Source organism: Oncorhynchus kisutch, linkage group LG22 (genome assembly GCF_002021735.2).
Source record: "Oncorhynchus kisutch isolate 150728-3 linkage group LG22, Okis_V2, whole genome shotgun sequence".
Taxonomy (NCBI): domain Eukaryota; kingdom Metazoa; phylum Chordata; class Actinopteri; order Salmoniformes; family Salmonidae; genus Oncorhynchus; species Oncorhynchus kisutch.
Genome location: NC_034195.2, coordinates 27559996 through 27576960, shown reverse-complemented (window position 1 = coordinate 27576960; position 16965 = coordinate 27559996). Strand labels below are relative to the sequence as shown.

At 47.3% G+C, this 16965-nt stretch overlaps 1 protein-coding gene across 2 annotated transcripts in view; it reads left to right on the top strand.

Annotated features, from left to right (window-relative positions):
* The window catches only part of roraa (RAR-related orphan receptor A, paralog a), a 306708-nt gene that overhangs the window by 215981 nt on the left and 73762 nt on the right, over window positions 1-16965 (top strand). Inside the window, exon 1 of one of the 2 annotated variants that reach the window (XM_031801702.1) lies at window positions 1628-1781. The exons of the other annotated variant lie outside the window; for it this stretch is intronic. Within the exon in view, the coding sequence (XP_031657562.1) occupies window positions 1751-1781 (31 nt within the window). The 5' untranslated portion in view covers window positions 1628-1750. Of the gene's footprint in view, window positions 1-1627; window positions 1782-16965 lie in introns of those variants that run through there. 2 annotated transcript variants of the gene reach the window in all.

Sequence of the window (16965 nt, the reverse complement as noted above, 5' to 3'; positions counted from 1 at the left end):
AGAGTGTATGTGAGGTCACAGTGGGGCCTGGCCACCCAGGGGCCAAAGCCATGCTGTTTTATAAACAAGGACCTCACAACAACAGCAGTGAGATGGCTCCTGATTTTAGTAATACTAAAATAATACTGTAGCAACTAGTAGCACACAGCCAAGGCAACCACACCACAGTGTTTTCTGTGCTGAAAGTGACAGTTTAAGCTGGCTCTGCGTGGGCCAGCAGACTGACTTATATAGAGAGCAACACAGGGTATTGTGGTTATCCAACCTGAGAGACACTAGGTTTCAGTGTGACGGGGGAATTAAATGTGTTTACCACCTCATCACGTTCACTCGTTTGTAACCATGACACGCTTCATTTGATGATATCTACAGCTGAATTATATTTTGTTCATTAGATTGTGTGCAGTGACAGACCCGTGTTGACATAACAGGAGCTAATGTGTTTATAGTTTCTCTAATGGATCATGTAGAGGTCGTAATGAAACACGTTCATTTGCTAGATTTATGGCGTCATGGGCAGGAGGTATTTGCATACTTGATGTATCATAGGTCGTGATCCCTACTGTATACACAGTATACCCTTCCTGCAGCAGTACCAATAGGACAAGTTGGCTGTAGACATATACACATGGAACTAATTAATTTGGTAAAACTGCCAGTCCAAACTATTAGCATGAAAGATGTCTAAATAATGCATTGAAGTATTTTGAATATTTCTTGAGAAGGGATGATATGGAAATTCAAAATGAACCCGGTTATTGGCCAGAGCCGGATGGCACTATGAACAGAATATTGTGTCAGATAGTGCCAGCTGGTAAGGGGTCTGAACAGATTATCAGAGGAGCGAGAGAGAGAGGGCAAGAGAGAGAGAGGGTGAGAGAGGGTGAGAGAAAACAATAGAGAGAAACTCATCCGCTAGTCACTGTGGGGTGGAGGGGATCAGCCAAACCCTTTCGTCACTATCTCCCCTTTCTCACCTGCCAGAGCTTGCGTGTGTGAGCCGTGGGAGAGGGGGAGAGGAGGTGAGAGGTGTTTGAGTCCTGTGGAGAGGTCAGGGGATGGGCTGAACCTCCACTCATCCGTCCTCCACTCGTCCGTCTGGGCTCTGTAAGGCCCCCCCTCTGCTCTGCAGGTAGACATCTGGAGGCAGAATGAGTAGTACCATCTAGAGAAGATGAAGAGAGGACTTCTGTTATCACTGAGCCACAGGGAATTAGACAGCCTCTCTAGATTATCTCCCTTTTGCTCTCTGTTTTCTATATTATCTCCTTCCCTCATTCTCATTGAATGTATTCGTCTACTTATTTTATCTTCCCTTTTTTCTCTATTCGAGTCTCTCTTGAACTTTTTTCTTCTCTTTCCTTAGTTTTCCTATTTTCCTTACATTATGAAAGCAAAAAAGGGAATGGAATTTTTGTTTCTGGCAGAGAAATTGTTATGACTTTATCCTGGCACTAAACGATAAGCCAGACAAGATAGTGAAAGTGTGCTGTGTCTAGCGAGCCCTCAGACAAGCCTTAGCAATGCAAACAGCGCCTGAGCTCTCAGCGCCCCCACTGGCTGCCTGCTTTGCCAATCAAAGGCAGGGGGTGGGAACAGGCGGACATGAGTGCTGATGTCACAGTCACATGGATTCTCGTGTGTTCATGCTCGGAGGCTGAGAGACAGAGCTGTGCTGGCCAGCTGCTGCTGAGACAGCAGTGGAGGGCTTTGCGCTGGTGATAGTGCTCTCTTATGGACTCGGAGCTTAATGATGTATTTTGTGATTTCAGCTATGAAAGGTAAGAGCAGAATGCATGCATGCTGTTTCCACGGTGCAATAGGCAGCTAGAGTAACAAGTAGGGAAGTGAAGCTTCTCTCTATTCACTGCCTGCCAACTCTCCATTTCAGTTTCCTGCAAAGAGAGAGAGAGAGAGAGAGACTGCCTCAGAATGTGTTTATTACCAGGGAATTAAGCTGTGGGAAAAAAATCTATTCTGGGAGGAAACCAAGTTAGAAATTCAAAACAGATGATAAGACGTGTGTGTTGGGATGTTTCTCTTAAGTGGATAGGACTGTTACTCTCATGGTATCTGTTATGTGTGCTTTCTCTGTGCTGGTGTGTGTTTAATAAATTAGAGTCAGTGTGGTCATACTATAGCACTGATCTCTTTCTGATGAGAAATACAGCCCTCCAGCTCTTGCGACAATTACAAGTTTTGAAGGGTAGACATAGGGGGGTGGACGAGGGGAGGGGATGGACGGGACGGGGGTTTCAGGGGGGTTCAGGGGTCCCTTTAGCAGTTCTTTATCCTTGGGTATTAATTCTGTTCCATTCCAGAGGACGTGTTTGTCTGTTCGGAGGGGAGAGTTGCATGGCAGACTGGTAGTGTTGAACGTGGCTTACAGACGGGGCGACAAGGCACTGGCTGGCGCAACTGGCAGACTAGGATTCTTTGAGTTGATACTGCTGTGTTTCTTGTGTTCCACTGACCTATTTTTGGGAGTTGGGTATACAAGCATGGCCATGGGAGCAATGCTGGGTCCTCCTCCCAGTCTCAGTGTCGTGATCCTGCATGATTAATCCCAGTTCTCCCACCCCCACCATCATACAGTCACACACACAAACTCATGTATGCATGCACAAATACACATGCAGGCACACACACCATCACCTTGTGGGTCACGAACAATGCATTCACATCCATTTTCACACACACACACACACACACACACACACACACACACACACACACACACACACACACACACACACACACACACACACACACACACACACACACACACACACACACACACACACACACACACACACACACACACACACACACACACACACATACACACATACACACACACACACATTCTTGCATATACACATATGCATACCCAAGCATTACGTGCTCTTACACATACACACAAACACACAGAAAATAGTCACTGTGAAGCTCAGGCAGCTGTCATTGTGTGTTAGATGCTACAATACATCCTCACCAATCACTGCATTTCTAATACATATATTGTGTGGAAACGTTTTTGCATTTTCCACTACATTCTTTAAAAAAATATATATTACACTGAGACTTGACAATTCTGAGAATATGATCTTGACCTCTCTTTCCCGAGAGGGACAGTTGTGTGAAGTTTTGACCGCGCACTTGATCACAATGTGTGAAATTCCTGTGATAGAGTGAGATTACGTAGTTGACAGAGATGTGTGAAATTGTGGGAGATTGACATTTTGTGACACTGAGGCAGATTTGAAAGATCAGCCCTCTAACCCAATACCCTTTTATATAGACTTATTTTGAAGATGGAAAATGTAGAAATATATTTCTTTATTGGTGTAGCTGTGCAAAATCAAATACATTTTTTACCCTTTTATTCCAGATGCAATTTCCGTTATTTTTCAAGATCTTTTCAAGATTTATTACTGTTTAAGGGTAGGTCTGCATTCAATCAAGATCTATTTATTACTGTTTAAGGGTAGGTCTGCATTCAATCAATATCTATTTATTACTGTTTAAGGGTAGGTATGCATTCAATCAATATCTATTTATTACTGTTTAAGGGTAGGTCTGCATTCAATCGAGATGTATTTATTACTGTGTAAGGGTAGGTCTGCATTCAATCAAGATGTATTTATTTCTGTACAAGGGTAGGTCTGCCTTGAATCAAGATGTATTCATTACAGTGTAAGGGTAGGTCTGCATTGAATCAAGATGTATTAATTACTGTGTACGGGCAGGTCTGCATTGGATCCTTTAACCAATAGTGTCATTATTCAGTTAAATCGTATCACAATACATCAATGAGCTGGAATAGGTTTTTGAGGATTTGAAGCCTTTCCAAATAGATACTTATTTGATTGTTACATCATGATGAAAGTGGTAATGTTAGGCCCTTTTTCGACCTATACATGCCTCCTGTAAGACCCTAACAATATGGTACAGACAACATCTTGTTGTCATTATACGCTTTATACTTTGGAGTGTCTATATTCTGAAATACATTTGAAAGAATAAAAAATATGATTTCATATCCTTTATTGTCACGGCTTCTAGGAGTAGTGGGTGGAGAAGTCAGGCGCAGAGAACAGAGGTAGTTCAATCGTGATCTTTTAATCCAGAACAACAAGTAACGGTAACGCCAAACACTAAGGCACATCACTTAAACCAGCCCAAAAGCAGGACCAAACAGTCCGGAGAAAATAGTCCACGAGAATACACACCACATGAACAGAAAAACAAGCCCGCACAAAGCAGGTGGGCATACCTGGTTTAAATAGCCCAAATCAAAACCCAAACAAGAAACAGGTGTAACACATCAGACAAAACTAACTGAAACAGAAAAGGCTATCGGTGGCAGCTAGTAGACCGGCAACGACGACCGCCGAGCGCTGCCCGAACAGGAAGAGGAACCACCTTCGGCGGGATTTGTGACAGTACCCCCCTCCTGACTCGCGGCCCCTGCAGCGCGCCGACCCTGGCCTCAAGGGCGACCCGGAGGGTGGGGCGCAGGGTGATCCGGATGGAGGCGATGGAAATCCCTTAGTAGTGATGGATCCAGAATGTCCCCCACCAGTACCCAGCACCTCTCCTCCGGACCGTACCCCTCCCAGTCCACGAGGTACTGCAGGCCCCTCACCCGGGGGGACCTGAAAAGCTCGTAGCGTGTACGCCGGGGACCCCTCGATGTCCAGAGGAGGCAGAGGGACCTCCGGCACCTCACCTTCTTGTAGGGGACCAGCTACCACCGGCCTGAGGAGAGACACATGAAACGAGTTGATTAATACGATAGTAAGAAGGGAGTTGTAATCTATAACACACCTCGTTTATCCTCAGGACTTTAAATGGCCCCACACACTGCGGCCCCAGCTTCCGGCAGGGCAGGTGGAGGGGCAGGTTTCGGGTCGAGAGCCAGACCCTGTCCCCTGGTGCGAACACAGGGGCCTCACTGCAGTGGTGGTCAGCGCTCTTCTTCTGCCATCCACCAGCTTGCTTGAGAGATTCCTGGACTGCCATCCAGGTCTCCCTAGAGCGCTGCACCCACTCCTCCACCGCAGGAGCTTCGGTCTGACTCTGATGCCACGGAGCCAGGACCGGCTGGTAGCCCAGCACGCATTGGAATGGTGACATGTTCGTGGAGGAGTGGGGGAGTGAGTCCTGTGCCACCTCCGCCCTTGGGACGTACCCCGCCCATTCTCCTGGCCGGTCCTGGCAATACGACCCACCTCCTGGTTAACTCTCTCCACCTGCCCATTACTCTCGGGGTGGTAACCAGAGGTCAGGCTGACCGAGACCCCCAGACGCCCCGTAAACGCCCTCCAAACTCGGGACGTGAACTGGGGACCTCAATCAGAAACTATGTCCTCCGGCACCCCGTAGTGCCGGAAGACGTGGGTAAATAGGGCCTCCACAGTCTGTAGGGCCGTAGGGAGACCAGGCAATGGGAGGAGATGGGAGGACTTAGAAAACCGGTCTACAATGACCAGGATCATAGTGTTCCCCTGAGACGGGGGAAAGATCGGTAAGGAAGTCCACCGACAGATGAGACCAGGGCCGTTGTGGAACAGGGAGGGGCTGTAGCTTCCCTCTAGGCAGGTGCCTAGGAGCATTACTCTGAGCGCACACCGAACAGGAGGATACATAGAGCCTCACGTCCTTAGCTAAGGTAGGCCACCAGTACTTCCCCCTAAGATCCCGCACTGTCCTCGCAATACCTGGATGACCTGAAGAGGGTAGTGTGTGGGCCCACCAAATCAATTGATCACGGACACCAAGCGGCACATACCTAAGACTGGTAGGACACTGTGAAAGCGCAGGTTCCAAGCGTAACGCCTGCTCGATGTCCGTGTCCACCTCCCATACCACCGGTGCCACCAGCCTAGAGGCTGGAAGGAGGGGAGTAGGATCGATGGACCGGTCCTCAGTGTCATAGAGACGGGACAGCGTGTCGGCCTTAGTGATGAGGGATCCTGGTCTATAAGAGATCGTGAATCTAAATCTGGTAAAGGACATGGCCCACCTAGCCTGATGAGGATTCAGTCTGCTCGCCGCCCGGATATACTCCAGATTGTGGTGGTCAGTCCAGATGAGGAAAGGGTGCAAAGCCCCCTCAAGCCAGTGTCTCCACACCTTCAGGGCTTTCACCACAGCCAACAACTCCCGGTCCCCCACATCATAGTTTCGCTCAGGGGCGGAGCTTCGGTGGCGTGTCCGAGCGCTGTGATAGCACGGCTCCAAACCCAGCCTCTGACGCGTCCACCTCCACTATGAACGCCAAAGAGAGGCCCGGATGTGCCAACACGGGAGCGTCAGTAAACAGCTCCTTCAACCGGTTGAAAGCTCCGTCCGCCTCGGCAGACCACCATAAACGCACCGGCCCCCCCTTCAGCAGTGAGGTAATAGGAGCTGCCACCTGGCCAAAACCCCGGATAAACCTCCGGTAGTAATTGGCAAACCCTAAAAACCGCTGCACCTCCTTTACCGTGGTCGGAGTCGTCCAATTACGCACGGCGTTAACGCGGTAACACTCCATCACCACCCCCCAGGTGGAAATGCGATAACCCAGGAAGGAAACGGCTCATTTGGAGAACACACATTTCTCAGCCTTGATGTATAGGTCATGCTCCATCAGTCGCCCAAGTACCTTGCGCACCAGGGAGACATGAGCGGCACGTGTGGCGGAATAGATCAGGATGTCATCAATATACACAACCACACCCTGCCCGTGCAGGTCCCTGAGAATCTCATCTACAAAGGATTGAAAGATGGCTGGAGCATTCTTTAACCCATACGGTATGAAGAGGTACTCATAGTGGCCAGATGTGGTACTAAATGCTGTTTTCCACTCATCTCCCTCCCGAATATGCACCAGATTATACACACTCCTGAGGTCCAGTTTTGTGAAGAAACACACTCCGTGGAATGATTCCACCGCCGTAGCGATGAGAGGTAGCAGATAACTAAACCCCACTGTGATAGAATTGAGACCTCGATAATCAATGCACGGATGCAGACCTCCCTCCTTTTTTTCACAAAAAAGAGGAGACGGTTGACATGGAGGACCGAATGTACCCCTGCCAACGTCTCCTCCTGTGACAATGGGTACATGTGACTCCTGGGAAGTGCAGCTTTCTCCTGGAGGTTTATCACGCAATCCCCCCGTCGATGGGGTGGTAATTTGGTCGCCCTTTTCTTACAAAAAGCGATAGCCAAATCGGCATATTCTGAGGGAATGCGCACCGTGGAAACCTGGTCTGGACTCTCCACCGACGTGGTACCGATGGAAACTCCTATACACCTACCTGAACACTCCTCTGACCACCCCTGGAGAGCCCCCTGTTTCCAGGAAATTTGGGGATTGTGACTGGCCAGCCAGGGAACCCCCAGCACCACTGGAAACGCAGGTGAATCGATAAGGAAGAAACTGATCCGCTCCCTATAATCCCCCTGCGTTACCATGTCCAGTGGAACCGTGGCCTCCCCGACCAGCCCTGACCCTAACGGTCGGCTGTCTAAGGAGTGCACGGGGAAGGGCGGATCTATCGGCACCAACGGAATTCCCAACCTACGGGTGAGTCTGCGATCCTCAAAACTCCCAGCTGCCCCTGAATCGACTAGCGCTGGAGAGAGGGAGAAAACACAGGGAAAGAAATTAATAAAAACATGTGACCAACAGTGAGCTCTGGGTGAGTTTGGTGTTGACTCACCTGGGGTGACCGAGAAGTGTTCCGCCTGCCATCTCGACTCCCAGACGAGCTCCTCCAGCACCGGTCGGAAGTGTGTCCTCTCCGACCACAGTGGGTGCAGGAGGAGCCTCCTCCTCCAGGCCCCCTTGATGCAGCGCCTCCTAACTCCATCGGAGTTTGAGCAGGAGGGCTGGGAGGTGGAACTGACAGGACCCCTTCTGAACGCCTGCGGGCAGCTAGCAGGTTGTCCAGCCGGATCGACAAGTCTATAAGTTCGTCGAGGGAGAGTGTGGTGTCCCGACAAGCTAGCTCCCTGCGGACGTCCTCCCGGAGGCTGCACCGGTAGAGGTCCATCAAGGCCCTGTCATTCCACCCCGCACCAGCGGCCTAGGTCCGGAACTCCAACGTGAAGTCCTGCGCGCCCCTCGTCTCCTGTCTGAGGTGAAACAGTCGTTCACCCGCCGCTCGGCCCTCTGGAGGGTGGTCGAACACGGCCTGAAAACGGCGGGTGAACTCCGGGTAGTGTTCCCGAGCCGAGTCTGGGCCGTTCCAGACTGTGTTGGCCTATTCCAGGGCTCTACCCGTCAGGAGACGAGGAGGCTCACACTCTCATCACCCGAGGGAGTCGGACGAACGGTAGCCAGGTATAGCTCGAGCTGGAGCAAAATCCCCTGGCACCCAGCTGCCGCTCCATCGTACTCCCTCGGGGGCGCGAGACGCAACGCGCTGGGACCGGATGGCGCCGGAGGAGAAGTGGGTTGCATCGTCAGTGGAGGAGCTGGGGGTGAAGTCGGGAGATCACTCCTCTCCCATCGCTCCATTCTCTCCATCATTTGGTCCATCGCTGAACCGATCCGATGGAGGATGGCCGTATGATGGAGGACGCGCTCCTCCATTGATGGAAGAGGGGGGGTCGCTGCTCCTCTCTCTCTCCTCGCTCTCTCTCTCTCTCTCTCTCTCTCTCTCTCTCTCTCTCTCTCTCTCTCTCTCTCTCTCTCTCTCTCTCTCTCTCTTTCTCTCTTTCTCTTTCCAGTCGCACAGCCACACCACTGCCTCACAAGTACCTAATTACCTGTAATGGAAACATCCCTCTCATTACCCCATGCAAATTAGCCAGCCTACTCAGCACAATTAAGATGAAAATTCAAAATATTAATTACATAATTAAAGAAAGACGTTTGATGTACCAAAAGACAGAAAAAAATAAAGTGTGTTTCATCTACTATAATTAACCTGTCATCAAGATATGAATATGAAGCTTCTGTTTTGCATACAGACAGTGCATAACTATGTGATTTACCACGAGTGTCTACTAGACTGTAAACATTGTTCAGGGGATGGAGAAAACGTACAGATAAATTCCATGTTAATAAGGCAGTAAATATTTGCTGTAGCTTTGGTGCTCTTTGTCTCTTCCTATCAGCAAGCGGGTGAAGTGCTCTGGACTACCGCTGTGTGCTGCAGGGTTCCAGCATCACAGCAGAGGTTAACAAGATTGGCTATTATCCAGTTAGGGACTGAGAACACAGAAAGCCAGTCTAAAATCAAAACAGATCAACGTGAAGGCAAATGTTTGCCCAAAAGTGAGGGTTGAAAATAAGAGTGACCAGGTAAGAATGATGTTTCTTACAAAGTCCCGTTTTTCATTCATATCAGATCAACAAACATTTACATAATATTGTCTGAATAGTCTCACCATGACAAGAGAGACTGATCATCATTTTTTTTTACCTAATCCTAAAAATGTGTTATAATCAAAATAAAATAAAATCTCAAAACATAATCTCCTTTTATACTATAATGTATTTTTATAGTATAATTTACCTCATTGGTTTTAATGTTACTATATTAAATCGCCTATGTGTTTATGAAAAATATTTTGAGTTCGACTTCGTATTCTCAGAGCCCATCCAGCCATCCATTATTACTAATGGCAATGTAAGAGTAGTTAGTAAGCTAACAGCAGTCTCTTAGAGAGAAATTTGGTGTGTTTAGGAGCCATGTATGCTCAGATCTCTTCCTGCACAATGCCTTGGGTGAGGGCGCGGAGTCGCATTTCCACAGGTTATTAAAGAGTGTGAGGTGTGCCGCTGTCTGGAACGCGCTGTGAGACCGACCGACTGACCGACACACATCCTGGCTGCCTGGCCGCGTGTGGACGGACTGGTTAATGAGATATTGATTGCCCATTGAGAGCATGGATTTTTTATTTAGCTCCATAGAGACTCTGAGGACAGGGATGTGCAGTTTGGAGTGATAGAGGAGACTGCAGGAAGGAGATTGAGCCTAACACAGGGCAGAACCCCGAACTTATACTCCTACCCTGTACCCTGCCGTATGCTATGGCTGTGGCTATGGCTACACTGTGCCATGATATGCCCTCCACTCTAGCACTTGAGTATGCCTGACAGATTGGCAATGTTAGTCACACCTCACACTCCTGACAGATTAACTCACTCACTAACTTGAGGTTATATCAGATCACACTCTCCTGCCTTATTTTTAATCAAGGTGTGGTCTCATACAAACACAGTGGCTCATGAAGTCGATAACTCAGGATATACTGTAGTATTACAATATTATCCCATTTCTGATTTGACAGTTCCCTGCTGAGCAGATAGCTCTAATGTAAGAGGTCATTTTCTGCTTTAACTCTCACTCTGTATTTAAGTGCACACACATATGGATTATTTGAAGTGTCTTCCCGTCCTATAGCATTTAGGAGTGCCTACCCTACAAAGGTGCTGTAATACTCCCTCCCTCCACACACCTCATAACACTCAGTACAGGTCCACCTGGTCCTGCACCACTCAATCACTCCACCTCAACATTCACATACAGAAATAGATCATTTTACACATACATTTAGAGAAATGTTTGTTTTTCAGCTTAGAGAGAGAGCGAGAGAGAGAGAGCGAGAGAGAGAGATATTAGAGAAGTGTATTGAGAGTAGCCAGTGGATTGTGCACTAAGAGCAGTTGCTGTCAGTCTTCAAAGGGCCTTTAGATAGAGACAGCTCTGTATGCAGTATCAGTGTTTATCTGTAGTCTCAGTATCCATTGACCTGTTGTCTGGATGTGAATCACACCATGTCCATGATATGCATACATTTTCACAATGGATATAATTTCAACACAGTCATTTTATGATCTATACTGTATGTTATTGATCTGATATTACATCCATGGTGTGTTTCTCTGACTTCTTTGCTGGCACTCTCCTGCACCTGCAGTGTCCTCCCAAGCTCCTCCTGCCGGGGCAAAGAAGTTAAGAGCGATTTAACAGATTGAAGAGGGGAATGGTTTTCTGAGTACTTTTATTCTGTGCGTGTCTTGTAGCATTGCCTTTTTTTCTCCACAGATCTCTAGAGGGCTGTCCACTGGCCTTTTGAAGTTGCATCAAAGAGGAAATGGGGAAGAAAAAGCATTATTGATTTTGCGTTTTGTCTGACTCAAATGCTGAGGAATAAAGACACATAAGGAGAGAGGTGTTGGCACCGGGGTTGCTTTGAGAGAGAAGGGGGAGGGAGATGGAGAGATGGGGGTATAGAGATGTGTAGGTGAGGGACTCGAGAGATAGAGTTAATACATCCCTCCCCAGAGCCTCCTGCACTGTTCAGCTGTTTCCCCTGCTAGCTACCTTTGTGCTCCTCTCCAATGCTGCAGTAAATAAACCCATTAAAAAAGGCCAGAGACAAACCTCTCTAGTCTCTCTTCCTCCATGTCAGATACAGTGCCTTCAGAAAGTATTCATATGATTTATTCTACATTTTGTTGTTTAACAGACTGAATTCAATCTGGATTAAATACATTTGTTTCTCACCCATCTACACACAATACCCCATAATTACAAAGTGAACATTTGTTTTTAGAATTGTTTGCAAAAGAAGTCAATATGAAATACAGAAATATCAAATTTGCATAAGTATTCACACCCCAGAGTCAATACTTAGTAGAAGCACCTTTGGCGGCAACTACATCTTTGAGTCCTCTTGGGTATGTCTGTATCAGCTTTGCACATCAGGATTTAGGGATTTTCTCCCATTCTTCCTTGAGTATTTTGGTGAACAGATTTTCTATGGGATTAAAGTCTGGGCCACTCAAGGACTGTCACATTCTTGTTCTGAAGCCATTCCAGGGTTGCATTGGCTATGTGCTTGGGGTCATTGTCCTGTTAGACTAGGACAAAGATTTACTTTCTAAGGTTGTTTGCACTCTGAAGCAGGTTCTCATCAAGGATTTGTCTTTATTTGGCTCCATTCATTGATCCCTCCAGCCTCCCAGTCCCTGAAAAGCATCCCCATTGCATGATGCTGCTACCATGCTTCAAGTTTTACATTTTAGTCATCTAGCAGACACTCTTATCCAGAGCGACTTAGAGTAGTCAGTGAACCCTGGCGTTGCAAGTGCCATGCTCTACCAAGTGAGCCACACAGGACCAGGGATGTTGTTAGACGGGTGATCAGCTGTCCCTTGTTTTCTCCAGACATAGCGCTTTGAATTCAGGCCAGAGTTACATTTTTCTCTCATCAGACCACATACTCTTTTGCCTATTGATCTTATAGTCTTTCACATGCCTTTTTGTGAATTCCCGGTGTGCTGTCCTGCCTTTTTCTCAGGTGTGGCTTCCATCTGGCCACTCTCCCATAATGCCCAAATTGGTGAAGTGCTGTAGAGACCATTCTCCCATCTCAGCCAAGGAACTCTGAAGTTCTGTCAGAGTGGTCATTGGCGTCTTTATCACCTTCCTGACCAAGGTTCATCTTGCATCTTGTGTGGCCCCTTACTCAGTTTGGTCGGATGGCCAGCTCTAGGCAGAGTCTGGGTAGTTCCATATTTTTCCAATTCCGAATGATGGAGACCACTGTGCTCTTGGAAACGTTAAACACTAGAAATTGTTTTATACCCTTCCCCAGAAATGTGCGTGTGTAGATGGGTGAAATTAAAAATATATATTTTATAAATTTTGAATTTGCTGTAACACAACAAAATATGGAATAAGTCAAGGGGTATGAATAATTTCTGAAGGCACTGTACCTTATCCCCAGCTCCATCAGGTCCCCTCACCTCACCCCACTGTTGAACTGCTTTTCTCTGACAAACCAAGCTGCTCAGTTCTCAGCTGTAATCAAATACAATATGTGCGCTAGGTAAGTGTGAAGTGGCAGGCTAGAAGAGAAACTGTTGTTTGTGGGCTGTTTCACCCGTATCTGTCAAGGCTTGGCTGATGGAAGCAGAGGGGTTCTCTGCTGTAATTGACCTAAGAGTGACATCAAATCAAATCCTGTTGGTCCCATACACATATTTGGCAGATGTTATTGTGGGTGTAGCGAAATGCTTGTCTTCATAGCTCCAACAGTGCAGTAATATCTAACAATTCACAACAATACACACAAATCTAAAGTAAAAGAATGAAGTTAAGAAGTACATAAATATTAGGACGAGCAATGTCGGCGTGGTATTGACTAAAATACTGTACATACATATGAAGTGAGTAAAGCAGTATGTAAACATTATTAAAGTGATTAGTCTTCCATTATTAAAGTGACCAGTGATTCCATGTCTATGTATATAGGGCATTAGCCTCTAAGGTGCAGGGTTGAGTAACTGGGTGGTAGCCGGTTAGAGATGGCTATTTCACAGTCTGCTGGCCTTGAGATAGAAGCTGTTTTTCAGTCTCTCGACCCCAGCTTTGATGCACCTGTACTGACCTCGCCTTATGGATGGTAGCGGGGTGAACAGGCTGTGCCTCGGGTGGTTGTTGTCCTTGATGATCTTTTTGGCCTTCCTGTGACATCGGGTGCTGTAGGTGTCCTGGAGGGCAGGCAGTGTGGCCCCGGTGATCAAATCAAATCAAATTATTGGTCAGACTGCACCACCCTCTGGAGAACCCTGCGGTTGAGGGCTGTGCAGTTGGCGTACCAGGCGGTGATACAGCCCGACTGGATGCTCTCAATTGTGCACCTGTAAAAGTTTTTAAGGGTCTTAGGGCCCAAGCCGAAGTTCTTCAGCCTCCTGAGATTGAAGAGGCACTGTTGCGCCTTCTTCGCCACACTGTCTGTGTAGTTGGACCATTTCAGATCGTCGGTGATGTGCACGCCGAGGAACTTGAATTTTTTAATCTTCTCCACTGCGGCCCCATCGATGTGAATAGGGGTGTGCTCTCTCTGCTGTTTCCACAATCATGCCCTTCGTTTTGTTGATGTTGAGGGAGAGGTTATTTTCCTGGCACTACTCCGTCAGGGCCCTCACCTCCTCCCTGTAGGCTGTCTCATCATTGTTGGTAATTTATCCTACAACTGTTGTGTTTTGTATGCAAACTTGATGATTGAGTTGGAGGCATATGTGGCCAAGCAGTCATGGGTGAGCAGGAAGTACAGGAGGGGGCTGAGTATGCACCCTTGTGGGACCCCTGTGTTGAGGATCAGTGAAGCTGAGTTGTTGTTTTCTATGTTCCACCTGGGGGCGGCCCGTCAGGAAGTCCAGGACCCAGTTGCCCAGGGCGGGGTTCAGAACCAGGGCCCCAAGCCATGATGAGCTTGGAGGGTACTATGGTATTGAAGGCTGAGCTGTAATCAATTAACAGCAGGTGGGATAGGACAGTGTGCAGTGCGATGGCGATAGCATCGTCTGTGGATCTATTAGGGTGGTATGCAAAATGAAGTGGGTCTAGGGTGTCAGGTAAGGTAGAGGTGATATGATCCTTAACTAGACTCTCAAAGCACTTCATGATAACAGAAGTGAGTCCTACGGGGTGATAATCATTTAGTTCAGTTACCTTTGCTTTCTTGGGTACAGGAACAGCAGACAGGGATAAGGAGAGATTGAATATGTCCATAAAAACTCCAGCCAGCTGGTCTGCGCATGCTCTGAGGACGCAGCGAGGGATGCCGTTTGGGCCGGAAGCCTTGCGAGGGTTAACACATTTAAATGTCTTACTCATGTCGACTGCAGAGAACAAGAGCCCACAGTCCTTGGGAGTGGGCTGCATTGGTGGCACTGTGTTAACCTCAAAGCGGGTGAAGAAGGTGTTTAGCTTCTCTGGGAGCAAGACGTCGGTGTCCGTCACATGGCTGGTTTCCCTTTGTTATCCATGATTGTCTGTAGACCCTGCCACATACGTCTCGCATCTGAGTCATTGAATTGCGACTCCACTTTGTCTCTTGCCTGTTTGATTGCCTTACGGAGGGCATAACTACACTGTTTGTATTTGACCATATTTCCAGTCACCTTGCCATGGTTAAATGCGGTGGTTTGCGCTTTCAGTTTTGCGCGTATGCTGCCATCTATCCACGGTTTCTGATTTGGTTAGGTTCTAATAGTCACAGTGGGAATAACACTTTCTGATGAACTCAATCACCATGTCAGTGTATACATAGATGTTATTCTCAGAGGCTACACACAGACATATCACGCAGACATATCCCAGTCTGAGAGATCAAAACAATCTTGAAGCATGGATTCCAATTGGTCAGACCAGCATTGAATAGACCGTAGCATGGGTACTTCCTGTTTGAGTTTCTGCCTATAGGAAGGGATGAACAAAATGGAGTAATGATCTGATTTGTCGAAGGGAGGGCGGGAGGGAGTGAGGGTGGGCTTGTAGGCATCCTGGAAGTTGGAGTAGTGGTGGTCAAGTGTTTAAGCAGCTTTCCAATTTGCACAAAGTCCAGTGTAGTTCCTTGAGTGCCGCTGTGTTATCGGCTTGAGGGGGAATATACACGGATGTGACTATAACTGAAGAGAATTCTCTTGGGAGTTAATACGGTCTGAATTTGATTGTAAGGTATTCAAGGTCGGGTGAACAAAAGGACCTGAGTTTCTGTACGTTATCACAATCACACCATGAGTAGTTAATCATGAAACATACACACCTGTCTTTCTTCTTCCCAGAGAGTTCTTTATTCCTATCTATGCGATGTACTGAGAACCCAGCTGGCTTTGTGGACGGGGACAGTATATCTGGAGAGAGCAATGATTCTGTGAAAGAGTATGATACAGTCCCTGATGTCTCTCTGGAAGGAGATCCTCGCCCTGAGATCATCTACTTCATTGTCCAGAGACTGAACATTAGCGAGTAATATACTTGGAAGCAGTGGATGGTGTGCACACCTCCTGAGTCAAACTAGAAGTCCACTCCCAATACCTCTTCTCCGCTGATGGCGTCTCAGAGCAGCCTCTGGGATAAATTCAATTTCCCTGGGGGGTACGAACAAAGGATCCAATTTGGGAAAGTCGTATTCCTAGTCGTAATGCTGGTGAGTGACTGCCACTCTTATATCCAAAAGTTATTTCCGGCTGTATGTAACAACACAAAAATGTTCTGGGCTAATAATGTAAGAAATAACACACACATAACATAAGCAAGGCCCTTCTGACTGGATCACCACCCTGTTCTACTCAGCACTGTTATGTTGTGTTATGTGCATGTTACAGCTAGCTACACTAGATTACCCCGATAAGGGAGGCAGGGGTACCTCATGCCAGAGGTTAGAGGTGGGACATGCTGGGGCATGCATCTCCTCTCCATGGAGAACTGCTATAGCTCATACATGGATCCAGGGAGGGAATGAGAGATGATAAATGAGTAGTGACTGGAATGTTGATGAAATCAGGGAACAGGCATAAAAAACAATTGAACAAAGATCGTCGCAACAGGCATACCGTGACACAACGTGATTACAAAAGAGAGGGAACTGAGTGAGCAGTTTGATTAGATGTCCCTAAAGAGGCCTTCAGGGGGGCTACTTGTGGAATGGCATCATTGAGCTCTGATCAGGCACCTGCATGTCCTTCAGCGTGTAGAGAAACACAACCACTCAGGTGGAGTAGTACTCCGCAGCACTAGGGGGTGCTGTCCCAGCGGGGTACTTCACATCACATGCAGGTAATGGAAAGAAACAGGATGAAACTGTGACATGTGGGCCCTCCCCATCTGAGAGCCTCTGTCCTGACTCTGGTCATGTGTTGCCACAACACAGCAGAATGGAGCAGATAATGGAGGAATGCCTGATAGAGGCCCATGCAAGCCTTAGAGTGAAAGTATCTCTCAAGGTTATGGGCTTTAGGAACGACTTCTCCAACCTAAGCTGTGTGAAATGCATCTTATTATGATCATCATAAATAACATTGGAAAACAGCCTTGTTGCAACAGACCACTTATATTTGATTTTTATGCACATATATTTGTTGGAATTAAAGTAAATGCTGCTTGCTTCAGTACTAATTACTAGATGAAAGGATTTAAAATATGCTGTAGTTTGAAAACACAG